Source organism: Eleutherodactylus coqui, chromosome 6, assembly GCF_035609145.1.
Source record: "Eleutherodactylus coqui strain aEleCoq1 chromosome 6, aEleCoq1.hap1, whole genome shotgun sequence".
In the NCBI taxonomy this organism is placed as follows: domain Eukaryota; kingdom Metazoa; phylum Chordata; class Amphibia; order Anura; family Eleutherodactylidae; genus Eleutherodactylus; species Eleutherodactylus coqui.
Genome location: NC_089842.1, coordinates 216,561,213 through 216,578,143, shown reverse-complemented (window position 1 = coordinate 216,578,143; position 16,931 = coordinate 216,561,213). Strand labels below are relative to the sequence as shown.

General features: G+C 47.3%; 1 protein-coding gene across 2 annotated transcripts in view; it reads left to right on the top strand.

Moving 5' to 3' along the window:
- LOC136631590 (uncharacterized) overlaps positions 1-7,102 on the top strand; it is a 36,097-nt gene extending 28,995 nt beyond the window's left edge. For both annotated transcript variants that reach the window (XM_066605874.1, XM_066605873.1), the window contains exons 2-5: positions 13-330; positions 2,430-2,456; positions 4,599-4,925; positions 6,785-7,102. In XM_066605874.1, coding sequence (XP_066461971.1) covers positions 123-330; positions 2,430-2,456; positions 4,599-4,925; positions 6,785-6,900 — 678 coding nt within the window. In that variant the 5' untranslated portion in view covers positions 13-122 and the 3' untranslated portion in view covers positions 6,901-7,102. The remainder of the gene's footprint in view (positions 1-12; positions 331-2,429; positions 2,457-4,598; positions 4,926-6,784) is intronic.
- Positions 7,103-16,931: the final 9,829 nt, after the last annotated feature.

Below are 16,931 nucleotides of genomic sequence, written 5' to 3'. Positions count from 1 at the left end.
CTTTTATTCTAGATGTCTCCTGTTGTGGATCTACGACTCTTACTGTACATGAAGGAGAAGACGTCATACTAAGAGTTAACCAGACACTGAATCAGTCATCTTTTATTACGTGGAATTTTGAGATGCAAATCATTGCCACCACAGGACCAGGGCAACCAATAGTGTTGGGGACGCATAGCGACAGATACCGTGGAAGACTCTTCAGCGCCAACAACGGATCTTTAGTAATTACAAGGTTAACAGCCAAAGATGCGCAGATCTACAGAGCTGAGCTGTTTGATGTGAATTGGCAGTATGTGTGCGTACAACTTTATGATGTCAGAACTGATGGTAAGTCAGAAAAATTTAACACCAGTATCAGAATCAGCAAATGTGGACCTACCGTGCCACATACTGGTTTGGCTTTGGGCCAAATCCAGAGGCAACACCTGAAGAAGCCTGGTCTTCACCCTTTCACCCCACAAGTTGAGATCTGGGCTTTCTTGTGGGGTCCCTAAGCCATTACACTGGAAGTGGTCCTCCTAGCTATATAGCATCTGTTAGTGAAAGCAAAAAAGTTTTGCTAAGAAGGTATGTTCTTATGCTTCCAAATTAGTAAGAAAGTATATATTCGAGCTTAAAGTAACTAGCAAACTACACACAAGCCACTTTTAATGGAAGTCATTTGTTTATTCAATTAACAAACAGAAGTATACACACCAAAAGACATTTGCAACGGGACTAAAACAAGGCCCACTTGTAATAATTATAATTTGTTATAATTCATTTAATATCATTGGTTCGAAAAACTAAACAAGAAAATTAAGATCCTTGTTGCCAAGCAGAATTCTCTCAAGCGGAGTGGCACCAAGCATGATTGGCTTCCTAAAACAAGAGGGACAGAAATGTCTAACAATAAGATATCGCAGGAACAGATCACTCCGACTCCGGGCCCATGAGTCTTCCTCTGTCTCTTTGGTATGGAATGGTCTAAATCATCAAGGTCTTTTTTCATTCTTTAGTGCATCTTTGCAATTCTTGTTGAAGGAAAAGGACAATGAGATTACAGAAGCGTACAGGATAGGTACCTGATACAAAATGGAAGATGGATACAAAAATGAATACAGGATACAATATTTACAGCACTAATGCGATACCTGAGCATGTGAACAAAGGCATAAATCCAGAATCAAGGCAGGCAGCAAAACTTCAGAACAAGGCAGGCCAGAGGTGAGGGCACACAGAGCAGGTTCAGCAAGGCACAAATTGGCCAGGAGTTGGGGCAGGCACCAGACAGGACAATGGTCAGTCAAGCAAATCAAGGTCAGGAGTGGAGAATGCAGAGTAGTCAGGAATAGCCAGAGTCAGAAATCCGGAAGTCAGCATAAACGAGAAACACCTTGATCTGGACCCAAAAGACCAAAAGCTTAGTTACTTTCCTTAAAGGGGTTGTCTGGTTCTAAACTATTTATGTCCTATCCTTAGGAGAGGTCATCAATAGTAGATCAGCGGCGTCAGTCACCCAGGACCCCCGGGAAACAGCTGTATGCTGAGGCCAGCACAGTCTTGCACTTAGCTGATTTCCAAAGGAAGCAGACAGCTCCATTCTTACTGTAGTGGACAGACTAGTTATTGCAGACCAAGTTCCTATTCATTTCAGTGGAAACTTGACCTGCAATATCAAAACTGGCCACTGCAGTAGGAATGGAGCTGTCTGCTTTCTGCAGAAATCAGCTCAGTTTACGAATGCAGCAGTTTGACAGGGGTCCTGGGCAACTGACACCTGATGATCTACTATTGATGACCTGTCCTGATGATAAGCCATCTATAGTTTACAACTGGACAACCCCTTTAAAGTTTCCTGATATAACCAAAGGTGCTCCATGATTGGCAGGGGACAGAATAGTAGGGTGACTCTGGCCCTTTAAGACTCTAGGTGTGTTCTACATAAAACGACAGGTAGGAGGCTGGACCCAGATGCCTGTCATGGATATGATGAGAGTATGCGCCGCAGCTACCAGCAGATGGACGTGAGGCAAGATGGCGGCCATGGGCATAAATTAAAGCAGCTGGATAATTTCTACAGGACAACGTTTTGCTTTCAAAAGTCTCTTGAGATGGAGTGTATGAAGGGTGCACTCGGCTCGATCATGTATTATGAGTCTCCCATTCAATAGTCTCCCATTCAATAGGAATTATGTACTGTATGACAGCCACCAACAGACAGACCTCAGCTGACTCTTAGGGCACAGAGGGAGTTAAGAGGCGGGATTGTTCTAATGGGAGAATATTTAAGAAAAAAGGAACAAATACTGTAATGGAGTAAAGAAGGCACATAATAGCGGTAGTCATGTGACTTGTCGCAATGCCCTCGCCTTGTTGTATATCCGATAGAAACTTTTTGGTTTCAGTCTGTGAAAAGTTCTAAAGCTTCTTTCTTCTATCCATAGGAAATGATGGACCTCCCCCAAAAGTTGGTAAGTTATTGACTCATTTATTAACTGCTGCTTTTATGGCACCAACCTATTCCGCATTCCCCCATCAGTCCCTGTGTTCCGCTCTACCTCAGATATACACAGTACTGAGAATTTCTTAGGAAGCCAATTATTTTATCATATATTTTTTGAAACTGGAAACAGGAGAAAGCAGAGGAAACCCTTTAGAACACGGGGCGGACATGCTGTGCGTACGCCATGAGCAGGGCCCCAGTGCTGACCACTGAGCCATTGTGCTGCCCTATTAGAACCATTGACAATGGATGACTTTAAAGAGAATGTGTCTCGGGATGGCACTCTTTACCTCAGGGCATCTATGTTTTACTTAAACCCCTTCAGGATCAGAGGTTTATCATTTTTTTTCTTTTAGTTTTTTTGGCCCAACTTTCCAAGAGCCATAACTTTTTAATTTTCTTCATTGGTATAGCAGTATGAGGGTTTGTTTTTTTTGCTCCAAACAGCAGCTGTGAACCCTATAAATGCTGCTGTCAATTCTGACAGCAGCATATAAATCCCCCGATCGGAGTTCGGGGGTCTCGAACAGCCCCCAACGATGAGATTGCATGGTGTACTGCAGTTGTAATGGCAGTCAGTGACCTGTAGAATGCCTGTCAGATCGTGGTATAATGTAATACTACTACCCTATAAAATGAATGACTTCCCCGACATGTTTACTTAGGCCTATTGGAGTATGGTAGTTTCTTGCTGGCAGGATGACAGTCAGGGTCCTGCTCTAATGACCAGCAATAGAGAACATAGTGGCATAGTATTTAAGGGTGAAAAGAGACATATGTCCATCTAGTTGAGCCTACCACCTCCCATCCCCAGTTGTGTTGATCCAGAGAAAGGCAACCCACCCTCACTGATGAGGTAGAAGCCAATTTTCCTCATTTAGGCCTCCTTCACATGGGCTACAAAGTTGCGTCGCTACAATGCTACAAATCGCATGTATGAGAAGCCCATGCTTCCTTATGGGTTCCTTCACACATGTGATGTTTTGTAGCATGCAACAACCGAACACAAAAGCCTCACGGGTCCGGCAACATGCCCGCGACTCGTGAGGTTTTGTAGCCCATGTTTCCCTATTAAGCCTTCTTCACTGTTGCATCGCATCGCATGAAAACGCGATTTTCGTTCTGTGCGATGCAACTTTGACAGTAGGAAATCCTACTGTCAAAGCTATAATCTAAGCCATAGCGGCAGGAAAAAATTTAAAAAAGATATACATCACCCTAGAAGTGCTCTCCGCCACTGCCGCAGCTTCTCCCCAGGTCTGATGCTTAGCCAATCACAGCAAGTGCTCGATGAATGGCAGTGATGGAACCAATCACAGCCATTCATCGAGCACTGGCTGTGATTGGCTAAGCATGAGGCAATAACAGCCAGCGCTTTCAGCAGCCCAGGATTTTTCAATCCCCGGCCAGAAGATGAAGAAGATGAACAGTGCCGGGACCCAGGGAAAAGCTGTTGCGGCGCCCCAGACAGAACGGGAGAGTTGATGTATACTTTTTTTTTTTCTTCAGCTACAGCTTATTTTGGGGGTAGGGCTTACATTTCAAGCCTCCAAGCCCCCCCTCCCCCGAAAATCCTCGCATGTGATGCTACAAAGTCGCGCGACATTGCACAAAAATTGCAAAACACCAACTTGCGATGCGTTCTTAACATTAGAAAGTCCCATTGACAATCGCGTGAAAAAAACGCACAAGAAAAACGGAAGTGGGTGTGAGCCCTAAGATTTCAGCCATTTAAATCCTTAGATGTTCTGGTCAATGCAAAGAGCAGCATCTAAGGGTCTTTGAAAGGGAGGGGGCTCTCCTTGTTACTGATCAGACATTCTGCAATGTGATTATAGGGTGCCGATTGGTTGCTTTGGCAGCTGGAGGTCTAACAATGGCCTCTGGTGTGTTCTGCCATGAACTGAAAATGAAAAAAAGACAGTTTCAGAATTGCTGTTTTTCGTTCATCCTCCACCCAAAAAGCAAAACAACAAAATGTTAAAAAAGTTGCAAAACAATGAAAAGCTGTGATGCTTAGAATGAAAAAACTGAAAAATTGCTCAGTCCAAAACAGGTCAGGCGCTAGAATACAGAAATAACCCATCTGCTAATCTCTGTGTTTTACTAGATCCCGAAGAGTCCTGCAGTTCCACAAAAAAAGTCTTTCGTGGTCTTGGACAAAATGTTACTTTGAGGCTGCCAAATCATCCAAGAGCTGCAGAAGTTGTCCATGCAGTCTGGGACATCAATAACATTGATCACATAGCAATTACACGACCAGGCGGTATTTTGCAATATCAACGTGACAGCTATAGTGGTAGACTGTCTGCCACGGAGGATGGATCGCTAAAGTTATCGAATCTCATCGCCAACGATCAGCAGGTCTACAGAGCAGAGATTTTCACAGAGAATTGGGGCTACCTGTGTAACCAACATTACGAAGTCAGAGTGAAAAGTAAGGACACCAAAATCACAGTTTTCCATTGTAATGATAAGGATTTTCTGGGCGTTGAATGCTGTTTGGGTATCATGGAAGCTCCAAAGAGAATTTAGACATCATGGTTGTTTCCCAATTTCCCATTTGGGGATCTCATGATTGCTTCTTGTTGGCACATGGGTTTTATGTTTGATCACATGCATCATAAGCATGTTGACATCAATACAACTTCTCAATGCCATGATTGATCCCCAATAATCTGTGGGATCATGGTTATTTTCCAAATGTGGGTAAAACTGGGGCTTCCCACTAGCAAGAGACATAATATGATTGCTTCACCTTGGCATGTAGGTGTTACGGTTGCTTTTTGAGACATCTTCATATCATGGTGGCTTCTTCTGTGAGCTACATGATGACTTGCCAATAGAGATAATGACTTCTTCCCTGTAGAATGGTGAGTACTATGCTTGCTTATGTTATGACTGCTGGCTGCGGCCGGTGGTGCTCACTTTCCCCCTCCCATTGGCATTCTTGGTGTGTCCTGCGTGGCAAATATTGCACTATTCTCCACTTAAAGGACTACTGTGCGCACCCAGCTTTCCTGTCTCTAAGGAGCTTCTCCCGCTGGAGGGTGCATAAGCAATAAAGTTCCAAGCGATCCATGTGAATATGTATTGTTTAACTCTTGGTTTGACCCATTGCCTGTCTACGCAGCTTTCCTGAACTTTGTGTGTCCCAACCCCAATTTCTGACTAGGATTTGCACAATTTCTGCTCGCCTTGAACGTCTTTCTGTTTACCATACTGCTTTAACCCCACCTGTCCTGACATCAGCTTCCTATACTACGAGTACATATTTTGCTCTTCGTTTGATACCAAGCTTTGGTGTCTTTCGACCTGTCTGGCACAGCTGCAACTGAACTGAGACTACTTCTGGGGCAACGACCAGGGGGTTCCTTGCAGCAAAGGCCAGATTCCCATTAATGAGGGGTTAAAGGGTGAAGACCTGGGAAGCCTTAAAGCAGTTCTCAGGAGCACCCCACAGTCAAACCAGTCAGTGGCACAGTGAGTCCATGCCCACTGTTTAAAGACTTCCAAATTGCATAGTTCCTCCTCAGAGGGCAATGAAACTGGCAGATTAGGCAGTACTAGTGCTGAGGCAGTCATACAACATCCTATTCAGAGAAGTCTTTGAATGTTCTATGGTTAGCTTGGCAATGGTAACATGCAATTGCCTGATTTGTCTCCCTACAGGGAGCAAAAATGTAAAAATGTTAGAAATTTACTTTAAAGGGGTTGTCCCGCGAAAGCAAGTGGGTCTATACACTTCTGTATGGCCATATTAATGCACTTTGTAATATACATTGTGCATTAATTATGAGCCATACAGAAGTTATCAGAAGTTATTCACTTACCTGCTCCGTTGCTAGCGTCCTCGTTTCCATGGAGCCGTCTAATTTTCAGCGTCTAATCGCCGGATTAGACGCGCTTGCGCAGTCCCGGTCTTCTTCTTTTCTCAATGGGGCCGCTCGTGCCGGAGATCAGCTCCGTGTAGCTCCGCCCCGTCACGTGCCGATTCCAGCCAATCAGGAGGCTGGAATCGGCAATGGACCACACAGAACCCCTGCGGTCCACCGAGGAAGAAGATCCCGGCGGCCATCTTCAACCGGTAAGTAAGAAGTGACCGGAGCGCGGGGATTAAGGTAAGCGCTGTGCGTTTTTTTTTTTAAGTCCCTGCATCGGGTTTGTCTCGCGCCAAACGGGGGGGCTGTTGAAAAAAAAAAACCCCGTTTCGGCGCAGGACAACCCCTTAAACTTTTACATAAAGTAAAATAAAGTAATCTGATATAATTTTCATACATTTTCTTTTTCCTGCAGAAACGTATAATAGCCTCCAGAATCACATCCGCCTGGCCCTGGCTGCCTGTATATTTGTCGCTACTCTCTGCATACTGATTTATCATCTCAAAACCGAAAATTCCAGATCTGAATAGAAGAGTCCTCCAAAGCCCCGGCAATGGACTATCGGCTAATGTCCAAAAACATGGCTATCATTAAGGGGTGGATGGATAAATACCAGGAGAGACCACTTCGGCGATCATCTGTTGTTCATGTCGACGGGCGTGGGGTTTCACGTATTAATCATTGTTTTCTAATTCACCACAGTAATATTAAAGTGAATGTTTAACTTCTTTAGATCCGGAATTCTGTACTGATCAGTGCTGAGTAAGTAGACCCCAGGTCCAGGACTGGCCTTATTACTTGGGCTCCCCACTCTCCCATCATCACCTTGATATGTTGTGCCTATAGAACCCCCCCCCCCCCCCCCTCTTTACGTGCTAGCATTTAAAACTGTGTATTACCATTTTCATCATCAAAGGACTGTGCCCCAACACACCGCCCGTCTCCAATCCTCGCCGACAGCATTGGACTGTGTAAGGATATGTCCTCCTGAAAAGGGGAATGGTAGCGGCCACTTGTTATTTAGACCTGAATTACATGAAGACTTTCTATGGAATACAAGGATTTACTATACTCGTATTACACATATCAGGAAAAGGGGCAGCTCCTAAATAAATGAAACCCCACCCTAAATAAATTTTATTTAGGCTGAGGGGAGGGGGGGGGGGGATTTCAGAACTTCTAGACCCCCTATATAAATTCAGATCCCAAACTCCCTAAATGCAGACCCAGAGCAGACCCACTAAAGTGATACAGACCTCTTACACTTGGTTAACACTTTCCTCCTCCACCTACTTGCTGCTTTACCCTTTTATTTGAGGACTTGCGAATCTTGTGATCTTACCTCTGAAGGTCCTTTGGCAGCTTTTACACCAGTTTGTGTTGCAAAAAAGTGACACATTTTTGCACAAGCTGGCATTTGCGCAAAAGTTTTGCAACTTTTTTGCTTTCTGCAGAGGTCCCGCCACTGTTCTGAAAAGCCATGGCCACTTTACATAAGGGATGTGGCCACCCCAGATTGACAGATTTATGTATAATCTACATCAATTAAATTATACCAGATATGTACACTAGGTCGGACCTGGCATACATTTCTAGGCAGGTGCACAGAGCTGCCGAGAAGCGCTTAATACATGAAGAGGTGTGAGGTAGTCGGTGTCATGACTGGCACATTGTGGAGGCAGCAGTGCAGTGACTGGCACAGGGTGGGGGCAGCAGTGCAGTGACTGGCACAGGGTGGAGTTGACAGTATGGTGACTGGCACAGGGTGGAGGCAGGGGTGCGGTGACTGGCACAGGGAGGAGACAGCGGTGCACTGACTGGCACATGGTGGAGGCAGCGCTGCGGTGACTGGCACAGGGTGAAGGCAGCGGTGTGGTGACTGACACAGGGTGGAGGCAGCGGTGTGGTAACTGACACAGGGTGGAGGCAGTGGTGCGGTGACTGGCACAGGGTGGAGGCAGCGGTGCGGTGACTGGCACAGGGTGGAGGCAGCGGTGCGGTGACTGGCACAGGGTGGAGGCAGCGGTGTAGCTGCTTGACCAGATGAGGCTGGCCGCTGCAGTTGGAGTGGGTCGGGAAGTTTCGGGAGCTGCAGACTGATCGGTAGTCGCAGTAATCAGCGGAGAGTGGATCGGGGCGACAGGAAGAGGTTCTGATGTCTCCACAGCGAAGAAAGGGCAGATTCCGGAGATGTTTTTGAGGTGCCGGTGAATGATCAAGTGACTGAATATGGGGAGTGAAGGGAAGGTCAGGATATATGTGACCCCCAGCGGCACTGCTGAGGCCTTCTGGTGGTCCCGCAGACTGCAGTGGAGGTATTGGGTTCAGGTGGGACAACAGAAACACAAGAAGTAACATTTTTGAGAAGTTTTAGCTAGAGCGATAACATAGTGTTAGAGATAGAGGACAGACAGTCACGGGCGTTCTGTAGAGGCAAGGGTGTGATGTCACAGGAAGAGGTATATAATTGAATTGGGTATTGAAACCCAAATGTACTGATAGTTATTCTAATGGGGGGCATGTAGATAAAAAAGAGAGCTCAATTTATTTGTACAGGTTGTTACGGATGTCAATAATACCAAACATGGGGATTTATCCAATTATTTATTTTTAGTTTTTTTATAGATAAAGAGGGGAAAGTGTGCAAAAAGTTTTTTTTATCACTATTCTTTATGTTTCACATTGATCGCGGCATGCAAGTGGGAATCGGCGTTGATGTTGAGTATAGCCTATAGCACTCTGAGCTTCATGGTTCATGTATAAAATGCAAGAACTGCAGAACAGACTGACACAACAGCAGACAGGAGGGAATGTAACACTGCATGAGAATTCCATTCAGCATCAGCATACAAATAAAACTTGAAAGGGGTTGTTCAGTTGTAAAATGTTGATGGCCTATTCACAGTATATATTATCAATAGTAGATTAGTGGGGGTCCACCACCTGGGACCCCCACTGATCAGCTATTTACCAGGTTAATACCTACATGCAATAAGCTGATTTCTGCAGGAAGCGGATAGCTCTGTTCCCACTGTAGTGGTCAGGATTGGTATTACATGGAAAGTTCATGCAAATAATTACAAAGAGAAGACTCTAGATATCCTGCATTTTCCCACAGAAGTGTTGGTTGTTGACCTTGGCCAGCGTGATCCATATTGTTGGCCTCGGCCGGCGTGGTCTATATTGTTGGCCTCGGCCGGCGTGGTCTATATTGTTGGCCTCGGCCGGCGTGGTCTATATTGTTGGCCTCGGCCGGCGTGGTCTATATTGTTGGCCTCGGCCGGCGTGGTCTATATTGTTGGCCTCGGCCAGCGTGGTCCATATTGTTGGCCTCGGCCGGCGTGGTCCATATTGTATACCTTTCATCAGTTGATGGCGTTCAGCCTAGACTTGCTGAATGCAGATACAATTGACCTCCAGCGGAAAACAAACTAAGGGCTCACACATACTTGCGTATTTTTAGGCTGAATTCACACTGGGCAGATTCTGGGCACAGATCTCGCAGTTTGTCCGCAGCAAAAAAAAACGCGAGATTTCCGCCCGGGAATCTGCTGCTTCACAACCCGTGGCACTGAGCTGCTCCCATAGAGGAGAGTGCGGCCGCACTGGAAGAAGAAAAAAAATGAACACGCTGCGTCCGGCAAATCTGCGCCATAGCACCGGCTTCTGCCGCAGCGGATTCCCCATCCCGCGTGGATGAGATTTCTGAGAAATCTCGTCTACATGGCCGGCTAATCTCGGGATTAGCATCTGCAAGCAGATTTGCCGCGGTGAAATTTTTGGCGGAATTTCCGCGGCAAATCCGCCCAGTGTGATCCCGGTGTTAACGCTGCGATGTCGCTGCGTTTTTTTTTAACGCGATTGTCAGTGGGACTTTCTAATGTTAAAAACGCATCGCAATTTGGTGCTTTGCAATTTTTGTGCGGTGCGTTATTAACATTAGAAAGTTCCATTGACATTCGCATGAAAAAAACGCACAAGAAAAACGCAAGTGTGCAAGAGCCCTAAAGCCTCTTTTACACGGCACAATTATTATGCAAATTGCTCATTAGTGCGGTTTCACACGTATACTGCAATACGCTGGCCCCTGCACAATTTTTTTGCACAGACGAGTGTATTTTGCGCTCGTACCAGCGCAATACTGTGCATATCTGCGCAGGCACCGCTTGTTCACATGGGCAGCATACTGATTGGAACAGTCTCCCTGTATGGATACAAGCCACTAACTAGAGTGATGCCGTGGTGCCCCAGCGGCTACCTAGACACGAGGCCTGTGCTGAGGAGCTGGGAGGGTAGAGCTGGCACTTGTCATGGTGGCTCTACCAGGCTCCTCCCTGGAGGGCCGCAACCTTGGCCCAAGTACAGCTAGGCCTCTTCTAGGCAACGCTGGGACAGCGATTACCTGTATACGTGTAGTGAACTGTAGACTTGTCACGCATAACGCCACCGTTCCTTACACACCGGTATGATCCTCAGCAGAGAAATGAAGGAAGTCCACAAACACAATTAACTTTAGTACCTCAGTCCCTGGCAATGGACCGGGGCTGGAAAAGCTTTACTTGTAACTTGACAGCGTACAGCTTAATACACACCAGTGCCGGTAGGACTGTAGACTGTGAGGTCAGGGAGGAGACACAGGATGACACCGCTCCTACAGTCCACGTTATCTGTAAGGTACCGCTCCTGGAAAGGGAATACTCCGGAGGAGGAAGGGGGAAGGATCACTCCACAGACACTCATTTGGTTCAACTCGGATCACTGCACAGCGGACTTCTCTCTCTCCACTCAGCACTCACTTTCAGATAAAGGTTCCTGGGATAGGGACCTCAGGATACCTCTTCTCTTCCTTCCTCACTTCACCACATGAAGGTTGAAGGTACCCCCATGTGGCCGGCACTCCACTCCACACTCAACCGTTGAAGATGATAAAAGGCCTCTTCCCTCTCTCAGACACTCACATTTATAGGGTCTAACATACCATGTGACAGGACATAAATTGATACTTTTGCAGACATATCCCAGCCACATTCAGACAGTAACCTCTCATATACTGCAGCTGTGCAATATACATAACAAGAGACTAGACAGTCTGCACAATGCATCTACACAAAAGATATGACATTCATGACAATTATGGATGGGCCGGAAATTGGTGTTTCCGGCCACTACAATGCAAGATTGCAGCCAGCCTCACTATTCGGCCTACGGCCCAGCAGCGGAGCTGCGTACTTGAGCCCAGGAGTCTATACCATGGGACAGGGATGCGACTCCAGCACATTGGCTACACTTGCCAGGGCTGACAACAGAAAGCAGGCCAGTTTAAGACCCACAAACCTAGGCAGCACCTCAATACAATATCAAGCCCCCCAGTACTTCTTCACTTTGCACTGAAAGGTCCCTGAATCTCCGACTTCCAGGTAATTGTGATTGAGACATCGCCTTACTGGGATCCAGTGATCTGACTGGTGGTTCATGAGGCTTGGTGGAGTGTTGTCCATGTAGGTAAGAATCTGGTGGGAGAATGGACCTGTGTCGGCAGACCTGAGATTCCAAGACCTTCAAGTATCTCACAGCTGCTGGTTTGGTGGACGACCACAGAGATACTGACTACTTTACCCAGTCCTGTGCTATCCGGGTTCATCAGGAACCACCCAATGTCCAAGACCCCCATTTCAGAGGGGTCTAGGATATACGTACAGTCCAGCGTCACACTATTTCCTGTAGGCTGGAGGAGGGTCTCAGTGCTTTGCTCTTGGATGGTAACGACGCCCAGCAGTGCTAGTGAAGAAAAAAGCATAAAAGAACAGTCAGAGAAGCCCAAAAACTGCAATACTATAGAATATAGAGGTATAATAAGAACAGTAATATTAATTATCATCAGGCTGAAGCTCCACGTTGCGTCACATGATGGCAGTTGTCCTGTATTCTGCGTGTATAGCAGCTCATGTATATATTATGACATGCAGATACTTCCTGACTCAGGGGCTCAGTGTCGCCTTCATGCAGGAGGCTGCAGGAACTAGAGCGACATCCTACAGTTGTAGGAATACTTTATCAGATCAACTTCCACTTGTGTCAGCTGCTGTCTCATTCTTCAGATGCCACAGTGCCCCTATTACAGTGATAACCACAGTGCCCCCATAATAGTGATAACCACAGTGGCCTTAACCCCTTCCTGTGCACAAGTTTACGTCCTGCCAGCAGGGTACTTCCCGTAACAGGACGTACACTTATGTCCTGTGGATAGTGCGAGATCGGAAGATATCTAGCACTATCCAGCAGCAGGAGCCGTCTGACACTGCCGACTGACGCTGAATTGGAGCAGCGAACCCCGCAGTTAACCCCTTCCCTGCCGCGATCTATGTAGAAGGGTTTACAGAGGCAGCATACTCCTTCTGTGACGTCATCGGACTTTCGCAATGTAATCGTGGAGAGCCCGACTGGTTGCCATGGCAACAGGATGCCACATACCAGCGTTCTGTATTGCCTGTGCCTATGATTGCTGTAACAAGCGATTAAGGCATTGCAGGAGAGAAGTCCTGCAATGTCTTATTATAGCGATCATTGGTGCTATGCTGTAAATCCTCCACAAGAACACAAATGGTGTAAAAAAAAAAAAAAGAAAAAGAATGTACATGGAGGAGACTGAAGACTACTTAGTAGAGCGCTTCCCCATGGGGCTCTGCAGGCTATTACACTGCTAGCCGGCTGGAACATATAGAAGAGGCTTAAGACTACTTAGTAGAGCGCCTACCTGTGGGGCTCTGCCAGCTATTACACTGCTGGCCGGCGGGAACACACGAAGGAGACTAAAGACTACTTAGTATAGTAAAGTGCCTCCGCATAGGGCTCTGCAGGATATTACACTGCTGGCCAGTGGGGGCACACAGAGGAGACTGAAGACTACTTAGAAGAGCACCTCCCTATGGGGCTCTGCAGGCTAAAACACTGCTGGTCAGCTGGAACACACGGAAGAGACTGAAGACTACTTAGTAGAGCGCTTCCCTATGGAGCTCTACAGGCAATTACACTGCTGGCCGGCTGGAACACACAGAAGAGGCTGAAGACTACTTAGAAGAGCGCCTCCCTGTGAGCTCTGCTATCTTTTACACTGCTGGCTGGCGGGGACTCACAGAGGAGGCTGAAGACTACTTAGTAGAGCGCCTTCCTGTGGGCTCTGCTATCTTTTACACTGCTGGCCGACTGGAACACATAGAGGAGGCTAAAGACTACTTAGTAGAGCGCCTCCCTATGAGCTCTGCCAGCTCTTACACTGCTGGTTGGCGGGGACTCACGGAGGAGGCTGAAGACTACTAGTAGAGTGACTCCCAGCGGACTCTGCAGACTATTACACTGCTGGTCGGCGGGGGCTCACGGAGGAGACTGCAGACTACTAGTAGGGCGCCTCCTTACAATGTTCTGCTGGCTATTACACTACTGGCTGGTAAGGGACACATGGAGGAGGCTGAAGACTACTTAGTAAAGCGCCTCCCCGCAGGGTACTGCCAGCTATTGCACTACTGGCCGGCTGGAACACAGAGGAGGCTGAAGACTACTAGTGGGGCGCCTCCCTGCAGGGCTCTGCAGGCTATTACACTACTGTCGGGGACACACAGAGGAGACTGAAAACTACTAGTAGAGCGCCTCTCTGCGGGGCTCTGCAGGCTTGTGTGAGGCTTATTACCAGAGGACTGGTTTGGGGGCTGAGACCCTGCACGGAGCTGCTGCTGCAGTTCTCTACGGCCACTAGGTGTCACCACACCCTGAGGAGACAGGGGGGATGGGAGGACAGATTATCGGGGGGTAAACTGCAGCATGAGGTGATGTCTGTGTATAGATCCCACTATTCAGTTGTGGCCCCAAATGTGTGGTCCCTGGTCCAGGAGGTAAGGGCCCTTTTTCATTGGACGACCTGTAGGACACAGATGCCCAACAAGTCATCCAAGCGATGGTCACTCTGGAGCCAGAAACCATCGTGGATCAGTAAATGGAGGCGCGGTGGTCCAGGGATCGTTCCTGTCACCTGACTCCATCACAGATAAAGGATTTTTCCAGGGGAAATAGCATTGATGACAGATCCTCAGGGGAGTTCATCAATAGTTGGTCAGCTGATCACCAGCTCGCTGACAGCGCTGGTATACACTGGGGTCAAAGCAGATGCTGCTGCTCAGACCAGTCTTCTGGCTGTCGTTTGATTTCAATGAGACCCCGGCCTGTAGTTACAAGTGCCGGCCACTACATGGAGGTTGGCGCGGAGGCTTCCGCTGCTTCTGCTCCGACCTCTGTTTATTTGAGATGCCGACAGCATGCGCCGGCTCAGCTAATCGGTCAGGGTCCCGAGCAGTGGATGGGCAATAGTCATCAATAGTATTTCCCTCGAAAACCCCTTTAAGGCGCACACAGGCTTCATCAGTAAAGGGTTAAGCATATGCTGGGCTTTCTTCTGTGTCGCGGCAATTACACAACAGAAACCTCAAAATCAAGAAAAAGCCTTGCAGATTTACCATTAGAGACCGTTCACACGGGACGGAATTACTTCGTACGATGCAGCCAAATCCGCAGCTGCAGAATTCCCACAATCCCCCACTTTAACTGCAGATTTTGATGCAAAACTGCTGGCAGGTTTTACTTTTCAATTCTGCATCAAAGTCCGCAGGTAGCCTGTGGAATTTACCGCCGCTTAGGGCGGCTTCACATGGAGGTTTTTGCGCATGAAAATATCGTGTCCACAAAACAAATGGAACCCGTTGTTTTTATTGGGTTTGTCCTGACTTTTTTTTGTGCGTGCATTTCTCCCACGTGCAAAAAAAAAAAAAAGGACCTAATTTATCTTTCTGCGAATTTGCACAGCAAATGTCCCCATAGAAGTCTATGGGAGATGCGCAAATGCTCGCGCAATACACAACAGGATACGCAAACCCAATGGGAACAGAACACTCCGGGCCTCATTAGGCTAAATAGCTTTATAAATAAGGGCGCAGGTGTGTCATTTGTGCATATGAACGTGCGCAAAAATGTACAGTACAATGCGTCAATACACAGCCAATCACACATAGCCCTTAGCTATTCATGAATGAATAGCTAAGGGCTATGTGTGATTGGCTGAGCGCTCAGCCAATAGCTAAGCAGTAACTGCTATTGGCTGAGCCCTCAGCCAATCTGCACAGCCCTTTCAGGAGGCGGGGATTTTTATATCCGCGACTGCTGAAAGAGCTCAGCAGCAATGCCGGGGAGCCAGCAGGAGGATGCAGCTGAGAGCAGGAGAGGTGAGTATAATTTAAAAAAAAATAAAAAATTTCACACTTATTGATGATTATCGGGGAAGGGCTTATATTTCAAGCCCTTCCCCGATAATCATTCCACGGGGCTTGCCAAAGCAGTGGACAGCAATGGAATAGAATGCCGGGGACTTCTGCCACGGGGATGAAGGAAACTCCTGCCACAGCTGTAACAGCTGTGGCAGAAGTCCCCGGCATTCTCCATGTCTTTTCAATGGGGCTAGAGCTGCTGCCGCTGGCCCCATCGAAAAGACTGGTGATATGTCGGCGTGATGCCGATATCCCCGGCGTCATGCCGATTTTTTTTTCTCGCACTGCAATGCGAGACTTTAACTTTAGAATCGCATCGCAGTGGAGAAAATATCGCCAGTGGGTGGGAGCCCTAAGGAGTAATTAAACTGCTGCCACACATGTGTGACCAGAAGCCCATTCGCCACTACACTGCAGAAATGGGAGAAAGGATAGTGAACTGTGAAATAATGGGGACACGGGTCCCCAATCCTCGGGATTCGTGGAGTTCCCATTGGACGGACCCCCATCAATCTATCAGTTTTTACGCATCTGGTGGATGTGTGAAAACTGAAGAAATGCCCCATCATCAGAATACCCCTTTGAGTAATTCAAACTCACTTCAGTTGGCATTATGCTAATAGTATAAGGCCTCATTCACATGGGCGATGCGTTTTTGCACCGGCCAAAAATCGCATTAACGGAAAAAAGCTGCAACCAAGTTGCGACTAAAATTTGCGTTCTCAGAGCCCGGTGCAGCATATGCACACCGCAGCCCGGAATTTCTTTGTCCGGCATAAATCCTCAGAAATACTTCTAATGTTAAACTAGAAACAGCTGTCATGTTTCGCAGCTTTGGACGCTACTAAACTCCCTCTCCCTTCGACTTTTTTAGGCAGCTCCCATAGAAGTCTATAGGAGAGGTCAGTGTGTATCGGCCGAAAGATAGGGCAAGACCAATCTCTTGTGGCTGCGTATAAGAATCGGCTGGCGTATTCGGCCTCCGATCTCCTATATTCGCCGGCAGGACGTTTTAACACGGCTGAATTGGCCATCTGAATGAATCCATTAGAATCCAATACTTCTGATGGTCACGATTTTTTTATTGCGGCTAAATTAGCCGCGTAAAACCGCTTGTGTGAAAGAGGCATAAGGCTGCTGCCTTGGCTGTTTCCGTAACACCCGACGAGGCGGTTGGATCACAACCATGGTTTTCCCATCTCAGCCAAGAAGCACTGAGACGGGGATACTCCTGTAAAATATGCTAAACATAC